General features: G+C 41.4%; 1 protein-coding gene across 4 annotated transcripts in view; it reads left to right on the top strand.

The window, feature by feature from the left end:
• Positions 1 to 6,093, top strand: part of lrrc20 (leucine rich repeat containing 20) — a 158,797-nt gene extending 152,704 nt beyond the window's left edge. For all 4 annotated transcript variants that reach the window (XM_062976218.1, XM_008106656.2, XM_008106657.2 and 1 more), the window contains one exon: positions 3,447 to 6,093. In XM_062976218.1, the coding sequence (XP_062832288.1) occupies positions 3,447 to 3,592 (146 nt within the window). In that variant the 3' untranslated portion in view covers positions 3,593 to 6,093. The remainder of the gene's footprint in view (positions 1 to 3,446) is intronic.
• Positions 6,094 to 16,189: the final 10,096 nt, after the last annotated feature.

Genomic DNA, 16,189 nt, shown 5'->3' with positions numbered 1-16,189 from the left:
CACACCAAGTGCAAAAGGTTGCCCATCCTTGCTGTAGTACCTTATTATTATTATTATGTTTATTTATACCCAGCTTTTTCTCTCCATGAGTAAACTTCTTTTTTTACTGAAAGGATTACAATTATTTGCAAGAAGCTGTCAGAATTCCACTTCTTGTGCTATTCCTTTTTCCTAACTCACTGTCTTCTTTCCAGTATTAGTCCAAGGCTACTTCTAGAAAACAGATTTATTTCACAGCAGAAGATTCTATATTCCTGCAGTGTTATGGTCTCAACAGCCAGTTAAATTTTGTGTTTGTTTACATCTTACTGGACCACCACTGTAAATACAGATACCTGCCTTTTTCGGTTCAATACCAATGCTGCAGACGTTGTGTAAGAGCAGAGATTTGCTGTTGATTCCTGTCTCCCACCTGCATCTTTATAAAACAGAAAACTGCATAAAACTGTTTTGCTGGACTATCTTCACAAATTCTATGAAAGCTCTGTAAGGATAGCAGTTGTTACTTTGGCTGAAGAGAGAGCTCCTTAAAGTCTCATTTAGCTGGCTGAAAATGGAGATTGTGGAATAATTTGGCATTGTCAGAGTTACAAATGGTTTAGGAAAAATCAGTACAGTATATTAAATGTTATTCATGTCTACTGATATTATTAATAATTAATAATTGTCTCTTGTATTTCTTTAGAATGAAAGGCACTGAGGGTTTGGAGGGAAAGGACCTGAGGGTTTAGTGGGTTATTTTGCAGTTACAAACATACGAAACTGAATTACAGCAAATAAAACCATTTTATTAATTTTTAAAAAGATCATTCATTGTTATCCTCATCATATCATAAGTGATCACTTGTGGCAAAGTATGATTGTCTTCCATGGGTAGAGTTTTGGAGGTGGATCTGTAAGTGACTGTAGACATCTGTTCTGGATCTACATGGTCTTCCACATTGAGGACATAGATTTCCAGGCTGAAAGCTTGACGTGCCTTCCTCTTGGCATGTTTCTTCCTTTCGTCCTCCATTTGTGCCTCTTGAAAATCCATAGCACTATTGGTAACAGCTGACCTCCAGTTACAATGCTCCAGGGTTTCACAGTTTTCTGTGTTTATACCACATTTTTTTAAAAATTAGCTTCAAGTCCATCTTTAAAGTCTCTTTTGCTGTCCACCAACATTCTGTTTTACATTATTGAACTGAAAACCAAGTAACTGCTTTGGGAGATGGTGACTGGACATTCAGACAACTTGGCCAGTCCAGCGAAGTTGATGGAAGTTGATATCCTACTTTTCTCTCAATAAAGAGACTCAAGGCAGCTTATTCTTGTTTATTCGTTCAGTTGCTTCTTCCTCTTCGTAACCTCATGGACCAGCCCACGCCAGAGCTCCCTGTCAGTCATTGCCACCCCTAGCTCCTTTGAGGTCAAGCCAGTCACTTCAAGGATACCATCTATCCATCTTGCTCTGGGATGACCCTTCTTCCTTTTTCCTTCCACAGAAAACCATATTTAATCTAGATTTGATGTGGTCTATCCAATGCAATGGTCAGCTCTGCAGAAAGGAGTGGAAATAAAATAAAATAAATATATAAATAAATAAAGAGGAAGGAGATTAGCTGACCTTTTTTTTTTTTTTTTGGCAGCTGAAGTTTCTGAACACTTTTCTATGCACGCTCCCAAACAGTGCCAAAATCCGTGTTTTAGAACTGAGTCAAAAAATCCTGACACCTGACAGCAGGTCCATACACATACCTGTCAGTCCAGGGTCCCTTGCCATTCTCACAGCCTTCCTTTGTAGTGGATCAAGATGGAGGGCAGACGGGGGACATCTGGCAAAAGGGTTTTTTTTAAAAAAAAAAATCACTCTTATGCTCTGGACCTCATATGCACACATGCGAATATCTTAATATAAACACAAGCAGATTCACATGTGTGCATATGAGGTCCAGCACATAATGGAAAGATTTTTTAAAAAATCTTTCGGATCTATCTCTTCCCTCAATTCTTACTTCAATCTCTGTTTAAGACTATAAAGTGTAAAATAAAGAGTTTCAGAGAGTTCTAATTGCTCCCAGTTTGTGCTTCTTTTAAACCTCCCGTGTGTCCATTTGACAGCCTGATCAGCTGATCAGCTGTTTTGGGCTTTTAAACATGCTGGAGCAGTCTACACAGGGGGAGGGAAGGAAAGCGCGTTTCTTGCATGACTGCAGGGCTATACAGTCATGCAAAGGTGTGCTTTTTCTGGGTGAATTGGGTTTCAAGTTCACCTTTTTGACATGCGCTTTTTAGCTCTTAACCTCCCGCACTTTGGCTAAGCATCATTTTGCCACCCCAGCTTTTAACCCAGTTACTTCTGGGTTTTACATCATGTGTAGAAGGGCCCAAAGACAGTCTTATGTATGTTACAGTAATCTAAACATAATGTGACTAAGGTATGTTGTACTGTCACCAGATCAGAATTCTCTAGCAAGAGGCACAGTTGACACACTGGCTTTAACTGTGTGAAAGCACTTCTGGTCTTTACTAAATCTTGGGCCTCCAGGATCAGAGTCAAACTGCAAACCTGTATTTTGCAGGCGCACACGTTTTCTCTCCCGGGCCTGCACGCTACACACACACTCTTTCTGAGGCATTTAAAGAAGGCACGTTCTTAAAGCTGTTTCCTACTCTAGAGGAAGGAGCCTCCGTTGGCCTAGGGGATAAAAGCCTTGTGACTTGAAGGTTGGGTTGCTGACCTGAAGGCTGCCAGGTTCAAATCCCACCCGGGGAGAGTGCGGATGAGCTCCCTCTATCAGCTCCAGCTCCATGTGGGGGCATGAGAGAAGCCTCCCACAAGGATGGTAAAAACATCAAAACATCCGGGCGTCCCCTGGGCAACGTCCTTGCAGACGGCCAATTCTCTCACTCCAGAAGCAACTCCGGTTGCTCCTGACATGGAAAAAAAAAACTCTAGAGGAGGAGAGGAGATGTGCTGCATTCAGGCAGGCGCATGCTCTTTTTCTCCCGGGTCTGCACACCATGCACACACTCTTTCCATGGCATATAAAGGAGACAAGTTGTTAAAGGTGTTTCCTACTCTGAAGGAGGGAGAAGAGAGGTGCTGCAAGGAGGCAACGTGCATGCTTTCTCTCTCGGGAAAAACGATTGTCTTTTTGTTTGCTGGAATTAATAAAAAAGATTAAACTATTATGCCGAATAGGAGAGGAGGCGCCGAGATCTGCCCCCACTTGCTTTCATTGCGGACAGGTTTTCGTATTGGGAGAGCCCTTACCGTTATGTGCTCCTGAAAGTACCGAAAATAAACAAATCCGTGTACAACTCTATCAGTTAATGATCCAGAAATTCCAATTCTTATTCTTGCATTGATATCAAAATAAAGTGCCTTGGTTAAAAACAATAGGTATTATTTATTGGATTTGGGATTAGCTACTAATCATGTGCTCCTTCTTGTTCTGCAGATGTGCCTGTCGAGAAGCTTGCCTCCATGGAGTCTCTCCAGAGTGTGAACCTGAAGTCAAACCCGTTAAACGAGGAAGTCCGGGTGATTGCCAGGCCACTAATTAAGTTTGATCTCCTGACATCTCCATCCATTCCTCAAGTCTGAAACAGGATTGGCCTGGGGGAAGAGTGGTGGCTTATCTTAGCTGTAAAAGGGAAGGGAATGCTGTGTTTGCTGAGCTAGAGCACTGTAACTTTCTCAAATGCCTGCATGCATTAGATTTCATGGGCTTTCAGAGCAGTGGGAAGCAGGTGTTTTTGTCAAATGACATGGGGAATCTCTGCTGAACTGTGAATGTCTACAAACATATAATGTCTACAAAGAAAACTTGATTACAACTTTGATGGGCCAAATAGCAGCTTCTCTGGCCATGTCTTCCAGAGAAGCAACGAGGACAGATGTGAAATACTGTAATCCCTCAAAACTAGAAGTCTATGATTTTGTCATGAGTGACCATTTGGATGGGATACTAATTGGAATGGTTTGCCTCTGAAGCTCAGGAATAAATTGCAGCATCAGATTGTGCTATATGAAATGAAACGCAAGGTATGATAGAAACGTGACTAATTGTTTCACTTGTTCCCTATAAAAAAGAACAAGTACACATTACAACCTTTCAGGCTTGCCACCTAAAGATAAAGTCAGTAAATTATCCTTGACTTCATTTTCGTGACAAGAGGATGAGTTGGTTTGACAACACACAGCGAAATCCAACATCACTGTCTGAAAAATATTGTGAGCCTCAAGAATGTTTGCTGACATACCTTGGCTTGGAAGTTCTATAAAGATATGAGTGCAAATGTTGTTTTGTTGTCATTCACCACCAAGTTCTCTGAAGTAAATTCCTCTAATGCATTTTATGATGTTATAGTACCATGTAAAATGAGATGTGTTGTTGTTGCTATTTGCCATCAAGTTAACGTCAATTTATGGTGACACTCTGAATGAAACACTTCCAAGAGCCCTCTTCAGATCTTGGAAGCTCAGGATTGTGGCTTTTTCAACGGAGTTGGTCCATCTGTCATGTCTTCCCACTGACTTCATTTTATTTTAATTGTAATGTTTTTTAATGAATCATGTTGTCTTACTATAGGCCTAAAGAATGACATCCTAAGTTTAGTCATCTTGGCTCCTAGTGAGAAAAATAAGACATTACTATTCATGAATCTTATCTATCCTCTTTATAAACAGTCTTTTAGTGATGCCTTTCTTATAATGAAGATTCTTGTTTCTTGTTGACTCTCTTTGAATGAGCAAGTACTTTGATGATTTTTATTCTTCCTTAGTACTCCTGCTTTATACTACTTTCTTATTTTCTCTTTCTCTACTTTCTCAGTGGCATGTCAGTCTGAATCATGTATCTACTGAAAGCTTGATTTATTTTCAACTTTTGCAGCAATTTCTTGAAAAAGACAAAAATACCAGCGAAGGGGATTATGGAATGATTGCCATGCATTTTTACATACAATATATCCCACATGAGATCCTTGTCATAGTAGATCAGACCATGTACTGGTATTCTGAGAAGTGCTGCTGCTAATGCCACCGTGCTGTTTTCCAGAGAAACAGATTCTGCATTCTCTTTGGATGCTACATCAAAAGGAGGAAGGGAGGAGGAGGAAAAAAATTGAATGTGGCAGTATCTTTAACACTAACAGGTTTTTCTTTAAGCACAAGCATAAACCCACATCTTCAGAGGCGGAGTGAAGCTGTCCTTTGTGACTACATTAGTATATACTAATTCCATTCCATTGAGAGTGGAAAACCCCAAACCTTTCTGAAATAATGTATATGGAAAGAGGCTGTACTTTCATGTATTCAGATTGTTTGCATAGCTTTGCTCATTTTTATGCATCTATAAGAGACTTTGCAGCTTGCCGTGGAAAAATACTAGATTCATCCTTAGTCTATAGAGCAGCAACAAAGCTTGTGGATGCACCCTAGGCTTTGCATGTTTGTTGATTTTAAGGAGCCCTTTAAAAGACTTGTGTGAACTCACATCTTAGTTTTGATTAACTGGTTCACAGTGGTTTGGATGTGGTTTCACAACTTGGGATTTCATTGTTTTGTTCCCTCAGCATCATAGTAATGAGAGTTTGTTGGAAACCATTTTCTGCCCAGAGGCCACTGTCACTGTGTGATTGACAGACAGTGGTGACTTGTTGCTTTGATAAATAAACAGACTCAGTGTCTGAAATCCAATAATCTAATACTAAATTTACTGAAATTGATAGAAAAAAGTGCAATCTTATCCTTCACTTCAGGCAGGAAAATGTCTTGGAACAGTGCTTCACTTCCCCCAATGTGCATGGATGTCTTAGGAGATTGACCATCTCGCCTTAGATTCACACATTTCTTATCTTCCCATCCCACCCTACCATGCCATTGTTTTCCACTAGTGGACATACATGTAAGAATTAACCATTTCAGTTTTGTTAGAAGAACCTAGAACTTGAGGACTCTCCATTATCCACTCTGGGGTAACATTTTCTTTTACAGTTATACGATCAGCAATATGTTTTGAAACATTTTGAAGGAAGATTGTAAGTCCTTGACTCTGAAACATGAGATGAATGTAAAATAAAATTTACAGTGTTGTTCCTTGACCACATTGTTCCCCTGGTCATGTGTATGACTTGCATATCAAATGAGCACCTAATTCAAATTCTCTCATTTAATTCATCAGATAAGCCACATAATTTCTTTGGTGAGAGATAAAAGTCCCTCTATGGGCATCAAAAGGGTAAAGATTTAATGAAGAAAGCAGCGTAGTCTTATTCAGGAGTAAGGAGCCTGGAAAATATAATGAAAAGGTCTTTCTTACAAGACACACATTTCACTGTGTTTTAGCTATTGCCTTGGACTCACAGAGGCTGCTTTCCAGATCAGATGTGAAGTCCAATTTTGTCTGTACCTGTTCAGAGATTATGAAAGAGGCACTAATTCTGCCTTCATTAACGGTCTAGAAAAATAATCATGGGTTGTAGAGGGTAACTCAAAATCTTTGGGTTTCCTGATACTAGTGTTGTTTTGTTGTCACCAGAGTTTAGAGCGAAGACAGTAAATAGTAATGTGGTTCTCAACATCTGGTTCTTAACATCAATAAGACCAAGAGCTCATGGATTGTAAGAAGAAGAGACCAGAAATTCAGCCCTTGGTCATAAATGGAGACCAAGTGGAGCGGGTGGCCAGTTTTAAGTTCCTAGGTGTCACTATTAAGGAGGATCTGACCCGGGGCACCCATATGACAGCGTTAATGAAGAGGATCTGGCAGAGACTGTACTGCTGAGACTTCTAAGGAACCAACAACTGAATGAAAAACTGCTGGACACTTTCTACCCCTATGCTATAGAGTAGGCATGAGCAAACTAAGGCCCGGGGTCCGGATGCAGCCCCCTGGGTGCCTACCTCATGCCCTCCTCATTTTCCCTGTCCACTTAACATAAAGACATGATGGCCCACCGCATCCTTATGCCGAGAGGATGGCCCCAGAAAGGCATGCAGTATCTGAGAGCCCTCCTGAGCTAATGCCCTCCTGCATAATGCTGAGAGGACAGACCGAAGATTGGGGAGGAGGATCAGGGCAGTTGCCTCATGTCTCATTTTCCTCCTAACACAAGGATGGGGCAAGCAGCCAGGACAACCTGAGGATGACCTGGCCATGCTCTGGCCGCTCCCTCTCACTGGCCCCCTCTCCCCCAACCTGGCCCTCTCGGTCAGGCCCACAGTGAGGCCCCAAGGCAAAAATGTTTGCCCATGCCTGCTAAAGGCTTGGTAACTGCACAGTGGCAGATAGGAAAGCACTCCAAAGGGTTATTATTATTACCATCTGGCAGATGGTAAAGGGTGACAAAGGGAAGGAGAAACAGAGAGACAGCTTTTGTCCTAGAGCTGTAACTATATTGAACTCCATGTCTTTGCATTGATGGGCTTTGCAGTAGGATGGGGTGGGAGTATGGAGCGATGGGTGTGTGGTTTGTGATGTGTGCTAGGGAAAGCATCTAATTTCACTGCACAATGTACAATGACAAAGTTTTGTATTCTAAAGGCCTAGAGGAAGTCTTTTATACAACAGGAATTGTTCTTAAAATTGACCTCTGTGTCACTGCCTGTTCGAAAAAAGGTTTCAATGAGGCCAAAAAGGGTTCGAAACAAGTCCAAAAATATACCAAATTGCATCCAAACAGCAAAACAGTTTTGAAACATGTCTTGATGGATATGTGAGGCAAGACAGTGTGGTTCTCCAAGATCCTAAACACTCTGTTCTAGAACCATTTTAGGATGACTGAAGTCATACAGAGTTCCAGCTCCTTTCCAGTGTCACTTTAAGGACCTTATGACATTGGGATATAATCTGTTTACATCAGTATGCACCCCATATTTTTTTGGACTGGATGCATACTGTATTAAGATGCATACTCTCCTCATGGCACCTGATAATTACAATTCTTATGAATTGAAAATACTGGGTTTGACCCATTGCACCACAGAAGGCTGGCTCCTCCCAATCCATTCAAAACACCCCCTACATCACTCTATGACTTTTTAAAATCTTCCCTTCAGTAAAGGCCTGACGAGGGCTCACCCCTTGGGAAGCACCCTGCGAGCGTTGCTAGGCAGCAGCGATCACGGGGCGTTACCTCCTCCCTCTCCCTCTCCTTCTCTTGAACTCCAGAGAAGGAGAGGGAGAGAGAGGGGCGCCCCCGGCGACGCCTCGGATAATACGGACTCTTGGTTAACCGGACCTTGGTTAACTGGGGCTCTACTGTACTAGCTTGGAGACCCGGCAATGCCCAGGTTATTTGAAAAAGGCATTATTTGTTTTTGGATGTTAGGTATTCTCAGTTTGGTGTGGGTGGACTACAATTCCCAGAATCATGGGTCAATCCTTCCCAAACCCTGCCAGTATTCAAAGTTGGCCATTTTGAGTCTGTGCATCAAGTTTGGTCCAGATTTGTTGTTGGCTGGTCATCGTCTGGCTGCAGTGCTCTCTGGATGAAGGTGAACTACAACTCCTAGATTCCTGGGGCAATCTTCCCAAAACAGGTCAGTATTTGTGGTAGGTTACGATGAGTGTGACTTGATGCAGGTTGAACTACAGCTTCCATCATGTGGAGTCAATCCCCCAAACTCTTCCAGTATGATTAGTTGCTGCTCAGTTTTGCTCTGTTTGTTATGCAGGCAGAGTTGAAAGGGAGAGGCAGTGGGCAGGGTCATGCAAATTCCACAGCAATGGAGAACCCTGGGATGCCTGCCTGTGGTGGAGGAAAACGTAAAATCTAAGATGAAACTGTATCGAAATGAAAGCAATCCTTGGGTGGTGGTCAGCAGTGTTTGGGAAGGACATTGACAGGGGTTAGGCTACATGTCCATGGTGCTCGCTATAACCTGCAATGTCCTGGAAGGGAGTGACTTGGTGACTCCTCAGCACTGGGAACTATAACCTGTTTGTGGAGGTAGTCTGTGTAAGTAGACACTTCTGCCACATCCACACAGATTTTCACTTTTATTATGTGCATTGATTATGTGTATAGATATGCTGGGATGGAGGTAATATATGATGAAATCCTTGGTATGGTTTCCAATTACTGGATCCATATTGGGTCTTTCCTCAGACTTAATGATGTTATGTTCTCTCTGGCAAGAAGTGGTTAAAACTCACAATATACACTAGTTATCACTTTAAAAATATATTCCTTTTGGTTTAGCGCACACCCACAATCCCCTAGTGATAATTATATTTTTCTATCTTTCCTCCAGTTAAGATGTATCCATTGCGACCTTGCCAATCATTGCCAAAAATAAATATGTTTGAGATTCACTCCAAAGTTAAATTACATTCTTTAAAATTGTGAGAAATTATCGGGAATGACTGAATCTTTATTAACCTTTCTGTGTGATTGAAAAGTCTGCTCTACAAGAGAAACAGCAGCCTATGAAGTGCCAAGCAATAATAAATGACTTCAGATTAGTTTTATCACTCCCCCTTTATTTCTGTTCTTACAGTTTAACCATTACCACCCAGTGCAGCTTGTAATAATGTGTGATCCAAACAGACATTTTGTATGAAGTATTGTAAGTAGAAGTATTGTAAGTAGAGGTATTATATGAAGTTTTGTAAGTAGAGCTGAGTCAAACAATCTACTGTAAGCGCATCTTCAACTGGGATGTTGGGAGGGGAGAGGCTGACTACCCACAAAAGTTGTGACAACAAGCCTCCTGACTGCTGCTTCTCCTCCTCCTCTTTTCCCCTAAGTAGAGCCATTCCATATGGTGCCTGAAAGCGGGGTTTTTTGGGGTGCTGACTCAAAAAATTGCATTGGATAGACCACATCAGCTCTAGATTATTAAATATGGTTTTATGTGGACGAGCAGATGGCAACTACTGGATGACATAGGTTCTGTATCAGAAACTAGAGTTGATGTGGTCTATCCAATGCAATTTTCTGAATCGGCACCTCAAATAACCAAAACGAATCTAAGGTTGACCAAAAACTGATTCGTAACTCTTTTGGTAGTAATGTTGGCGAGTGGTCCCTGGTCAAAGTGGTCACTGGTCAAAGTAGTCCCTGGTCAAAAAAAGGTTGGGAACCAATGATCTAGACCAGGGGTCCTCAAACTTTTTAAGCCGAGGGCCGGTCCACAATCCTTCAGACTGTTGAGGGGCCGGATTATCATTTGGAAAAAAAAATACAAACAAATTCTGATGCACACTGCACATGTCTTATTTGTAGTGCAAAAACAACAACAAGAACAAGAACAAGAACAATGAAAGAACAATACAATATTTAAAAATAAAAACAATTTTAACCAACATACATTTATCAGGATTTCAATGGGAAGTGTGGTCCTGCTTCTGGCCAATGAGATAGTCAAGTTAATTAGGGTTGTTGTTGTTGTTGTGCCTTCAAGTCATTGGGTGACATTGGGTGAGCCTAAGTCTAAAATTTATTTATTATTTATTTACTGCATTTATTTACTACATTTGTATCCCCAAAGGGGACTCAGAGTGGCTTACAAATTATATGTACATACAATATATTATATTATTAGCATAGAACAATATTAGCATTATATATTACTATATTGTACTATACCAATATACTGCAATATTATTAGTAATATTATATGTAATATAGAATATATAATTAATATTATTATATGGTATTATTATTAGTGTTATATTGTATTACATTATAATATTATTATCAATATTATATGTATATACAATATATTATATTATAAAACTGAGGGCGGGGGCCAGGTAAATGACCTCGGAGGGCCGCATCCGGCTCCCGGGCCTTAGTTTGGGGACCCCTGATCTAGACACTAAACCCTGTTTGATGCACCCCAAAATCTCATTAGCTTTTTAACTGCTGCATCACATTTGTTGGCTCATGTTGAACTTGTTGTCCAAAAGACTCCAAAATCTTTTTCATATAGACTGTTGTTGAGACAGGTGTCACCCATTCTGTATCTTTGCATTTCATTTTTTTCTGCCTAAGAGTAGTATCTTATAGGGTTGAGCAAATAGTTAAATTGCTTGTTAAATTCGTATCTAATTTGGATCTAAAGCATTGTTGAAGCAAGTTCCGACCCACCTGCTTGCTGCCTTCCCAATATTAAGAATTTGAATCAAAAGGCACCTTTGTTTCTTCTGTCTCGGATGTCTTCAGATGTAGCTGTGACCAAGCCCCACTGAGAGGTGAATCCAAACATGTTGGCATGCCTCTCAGCCAATCAGGGCTGACGGAAGAGGGAGGGAGAGGCGGGGGCATCGTTCTAGTAGCCTTTTAAAAAAAATTGTTTTTAAAAACTTTGAAAATTCCCCAAAAAATCAGTGGATGGGTGAAACATTATGAAACCTGATAGGCAAAGAGTGATAAAAAAAATCTTCTGCCACTGTAGCAAATTTCACCCACATAGCTTTAAAACTGAGGGAGAATGGAGCCTCTGAATTTTCTCCATTTATTTAATGGAAAGTGAGAAGCCACATACCTGCACTAAACTACATTTCCTAAAAAGCAATAGTAAGGATAACAGAGTATTCCCAGATATCCCAGTTCCTCTCTCCTCTTAACATTTCCCACCCCCTTTTGTCCTCACTAGGCCATCTTGACCAAACCTTCATATGTGAATTCTTGGAAGTTTAGAGAGAAAGAGGGAGGGAGGGAGAGGTTTGAGAGCTGGATTCCGATGGCTTGATTCCCCACTCAGCCATGGAAACCCGCTGGGTGATCTTGGACAAGTCACACACTCTCAGCCCCAGAAAATGAGCTCCCTTTATCAGCTCCAGCTCCATGCAGGGACATGAGAGAAGCCTCCCACAAGGATGGTAAAAAATAAAAAAACGTCCTTGCAGACGGCCAATTCTCTCACTCCAGAAGCGACTCAAGTTGCTCCTGACACGAAAAAAGCCCCAGAAAACCCAATGAAATAGGAAATAACATTTTCAAACCAAGAACAGATTTCCTTATTCAGAGGCTGATAGCCATCTGTCAGGAGTGATTTGATGGTGTACTATGATTTCTCTTCCTGGGTGATGAATGTCATTTCCTAATTGTTTCTGTCATAGAAACATGGCAAAATTTTATTACACTGCCAAAACTTTATCTTTGTGCAAGGGACATGGTGCTATGATAGCACATTATGGTTTCCTGGACACTGTCCACCAATTTAACAAAGCTTCAGCCACAAAAACAAAGTTTCTGAAGTAGAACAATGACTTTCAATGTAAAGACAACCCAATGAAACAGGAAATAACACTTTCAAAGCAGGAACAGATTTTTGTTATTTAAAAATGTTTTTTTATGAAAACTTTGAAAATTCACCAAAAATCTGAGGATAAGTCAAATGTTCTTAGATTTGGTAAGCTAACAGTAGTTTTTGTGTTCTACCACATAGCAAATTTCATTAGGATAACTCAAAAATGAGGGAGAGAGAGGCCCCTCAATTTTCCCAATTGACAATAATGTTTTCCTTCATGCGCATGCACATCTGCCATTAACGAGGTACATACTAAGATTCGGAAGTACTGTATCGGAAAGTTTTGAATTTTTTGCTTCAAAGTTCAGAAATGACTTTAGAAACGAAGCGCCAGCGCCCCCTACTTTTGAAGCGAGTATTGAACCTTTTTTTCCATGGTTCACACATGCCTAGTATCTTATGGTTGTCCTTGTTGAAATTAATTTTGTTACTTTTGGCCAGCTCTCTAATCTGTTAAGATCATTTTGAATTCTGCTCCTGTCCTCTAGAGTATTAGCTATCCCTCCTAATATGGTGTCATCCGCAAACTTTATAAGCATGCCCTCTAAACCTTCACCCAAGTCATTAATAAAAATATTTAACAATAATGGGCCCAGGACCAAACCCTGCAACACTCCACCAGTCACTTCTTTCCAGGATGAAGAGGAACCATTGGTGAGCACCCTTTGGTTCGGTCGCTTAACCAATTACATATCCACCTCGTAGTAGCATTGTCTAGCCCACATAGACTAGTTTGCTTGCAAGAAGGTCATGGGGAAACTTTGTGTGAAAGGGTTTCCTGAAATCAAGATATGCTACATCCACAGCATTCCCTGCATCTACCAAACGTGTAACTTTATTTTAAAAAGAGATAAGATTCATCTGGCATGGCTTGTTTTTGAGAAATCCATGTTGACTTTTAATAATCACAGTATTCCTTTTTAAATGATTGCAGACTGCCTCCTTAAAAGTCTGCTCCAGAATGTTTCCTGACTGGAAAGATGTCAGGCTGACTGGACGATAATTGTTTGGCTCCTCTTTTTTCTCCTTCTTGAAGAAAACATTTGCCCTCTTCCAGTCTGCTGGGACTTCTACTGCAGTGGTTCCCAAACTTATTTCCCAAACTTATTTGGCCTACCTCCCCCTTTCCAGAAAAAATATTACTCAGCGCCCTGGAAATTATTTTAATTTTTTTCAATAGCAATTAAACAGAATTGCTATACCTGTGGCCATCACCGCTCCCCTGGATTGCTGCAGTGCCCACCAGGGGGCAGTAGTGCCCACTTTGGGAATCACTGTTCTACTGTCTCCAAAAATTGTCAAAGATTACTGCCATTGGTTCTGAAACTACTTCTTCTAGTTTCTTCAATACTCTTGGATGCAGTTCATCAGGCCCTGGAGACTTGAATTTGTTTAGAGAAGGCAAAGGTTCCTGGGGAAATTCTACTTCTTTGCTGAGTCCCTTCGGGGAGATAGGGCAGAACATAAATAAAGTTTTATAAGTATTATAAATAAAAACCTGCAAAAGGTCATGGAACCACAGAGGTACTAGGATTCTCAAAACAGATGACATTTCAGAAGCAAACTAGTTAAATGTCAGGTTAGCCTAGCAAGAAATCCACTGCAGAGGTGTTGCAGTGCAAGGTGAGGGGATGGACAATGATTTTATTGAGGAAGAAATACAAACAGATGCACTAAAACTTGATGCTGGGAATACAAATACACATGTGTGTTTCTGCTAACACGTTGGTTTTTCATTGAGGGTTGCATATATAGCAAAATAGAAAACAGGAAAGGGCAGAAAAGGACTGTAAGAATCAAATAGGGAACACAGGACAAAAAGAACAAAAAAGTTTTGCACTTTTGGCAGCTGCCCATTACATTCGGCAGCAAATTCTTTTCTTTTTAATTTCACAATTTTGAAAATCATAATGCACATTAGATTCAATGGTGCATTAGACTCGAGGAGATACGTTAGTTCTCTTTACCTCTGAGGGCATTATTTTATTTGGCTACCACCAAGCTGGCCTTTGTGTGCAATACATTCTTCAAGAATAGATGAAGAGAAAGCCGGTGGGCACTTGGGTTCTGTGATGATGGATGCCATTGTTTTACCTGTCCTTATCCCAAGGGGCATGTCAGTAATTGCAGGCCATCAAAAGATTTATAGGCAACGTAGGTGACCTGGCCTCTTTCGCTCTGATTAATGTACCTGGCTGAGAGAGAGAACAACTGAAATCAAACAGGCCAATGCTTCTCACCTGACGTGCTAAGAAAAACAACAAAGTTGCTCATTTCTTCCCTTTGTATGAGTTTTAACCTGAACTTCAATTATATACAAACAAAACTTTACAACAATCAACGTTATCAAATGTGTTGTCCAAGGCTTTCATGGCCGGAATCACAGGGTTTTGTGTGTTTTCCAGGCTGTATGGCCATGTTCCAGAAGTATTCTCTCCTGACATTTCGACCATATCTATTATTATAATCAAATAACAATAATAACAAGACTAGACCACCGTAATCAAATGGAGAAGAAGATTAAACATGACTCCAGTAGATACTGAATTATATCTGAGATTTTTTTTTTTTTACTAGCGGCAAAGAGACGGAGTACAGTCAGCCCTCGGTATCCTTATGGAGAGAAAAAGTAGGATATAAATAAACATAATAATAATAATAATAATAATAATAATAATAATAATAATAATAATAATAATAATCCCACAGATTCAACCATTCATAGCTTGACAACACTAAAAGGAAAATCAAAAAGCTCTAGTTGTTCTATTTGACAGATATGCAACATGTGGTCCGTGCACAACAGGTGATCTATCTGGATGTTCTTGCGACCACAACCCAAACCCTCTTTCATTTCTAGTGATAATGAAATCATTTCACAATAGGGTGAGGAAGTACAATGTAATCCCCGGTAATGGGTGCCTATCTTCTAGTTACATTGAGTCGACACAAAGATCACCAGAAATCCTTGAAGCTAATATAGTCAGCCCTGCATGAGAGGCGGGGCCAGGGCATGCTGCGCAGGAGGCGGGGCACCGCCCTGACGGTGCCCCACCTCCTGCCCAGTGCGCCCTGGCCTGGCTGGCCTTGCCCAGCTGGCAGCAGCCATGTGGAGCTTGCTCGTCGCTGAACAGGCCTTCCTGTTCACCGGCGAGCGAGCCCATGGTCCCCGCTGGGGTGGGGGAATCCTGACAGCGCCCCCTGGGGACCTGCGCCCGAGGCGGCCGCCTCACGTGGCCTCTATGGTGGGGCCGGCCCTGCTGCTCAACACACTATGTCATCTGTGGGACGAGTTCCCTATGCCTGTGTCATAAAAGTCTCCCACCAGAGGAAGCAGCAGCTGGGAGCGGGAGGCGAAGGCGAGGAGAAGGGGTGGTGGTTCCTCGTCCTCCCCATTGCCTTCCTCCTCCTCCTTGTCCTCGCCATGGTGCAGCTTTTTGAGGGGCTCAGCAGCTCAGGGAGCCCCTTCAGCCAGAATGCAGCCTTGGCCTCACCTCCACCACCTCATCCCACGAATGACAGAGTGTGTTCAGCAGAGTGGTTTATTTGTGTCAGGAGCGACTTGAGAAACTGCAAGTAGCTTCTGGTGTGAGAGAATTGGCTGTCTGCAAGGACATTGCCCAGGGAACGCTGGGATGTTTTGATATTTTTACCATCCTTGTGGAGGCTTCTTTCATGTCCCCGCATGGGGCTAGAGCTGATAGAGGGAGCTCATCCACGCTATCCCTGGGTTGGATTCAAACTGGCAACCCTAACTAGTCAGCAACCCAACCTTCAAGTCATCGATCCTGCCAGCACAAAGGTTTAACCCACTGCACTCCTGGGGTCTCCTTTTAGCAGAGTGGTGATTATGTGGGAAAGTGGTGTAGTGCCTATGCTATAATCCATGTAAGTTTTGTTGAAATATATTCATTCTTTGTAATTTAAAAGAGTCTT

Source organism: Anolis carolinensis, chromosome 3 (assembly GCF_035594765.1).
Source record: "Anolis carolinensis isolate JA03-04 chromosome 3, rAnoCar3.1.pri, whole genome shotgun sequence".
Lineage (NCBI taxonomy): Eukaryota > Metazoa > Chordata > Lepidosauria > Squamata > Dactyloidae > Anolis > Anolis carolinensis.
Note: the sequence above shows the minus strand (reverse complement) of the source record. Positions and strands in the feature narration are given on the sequence as shown.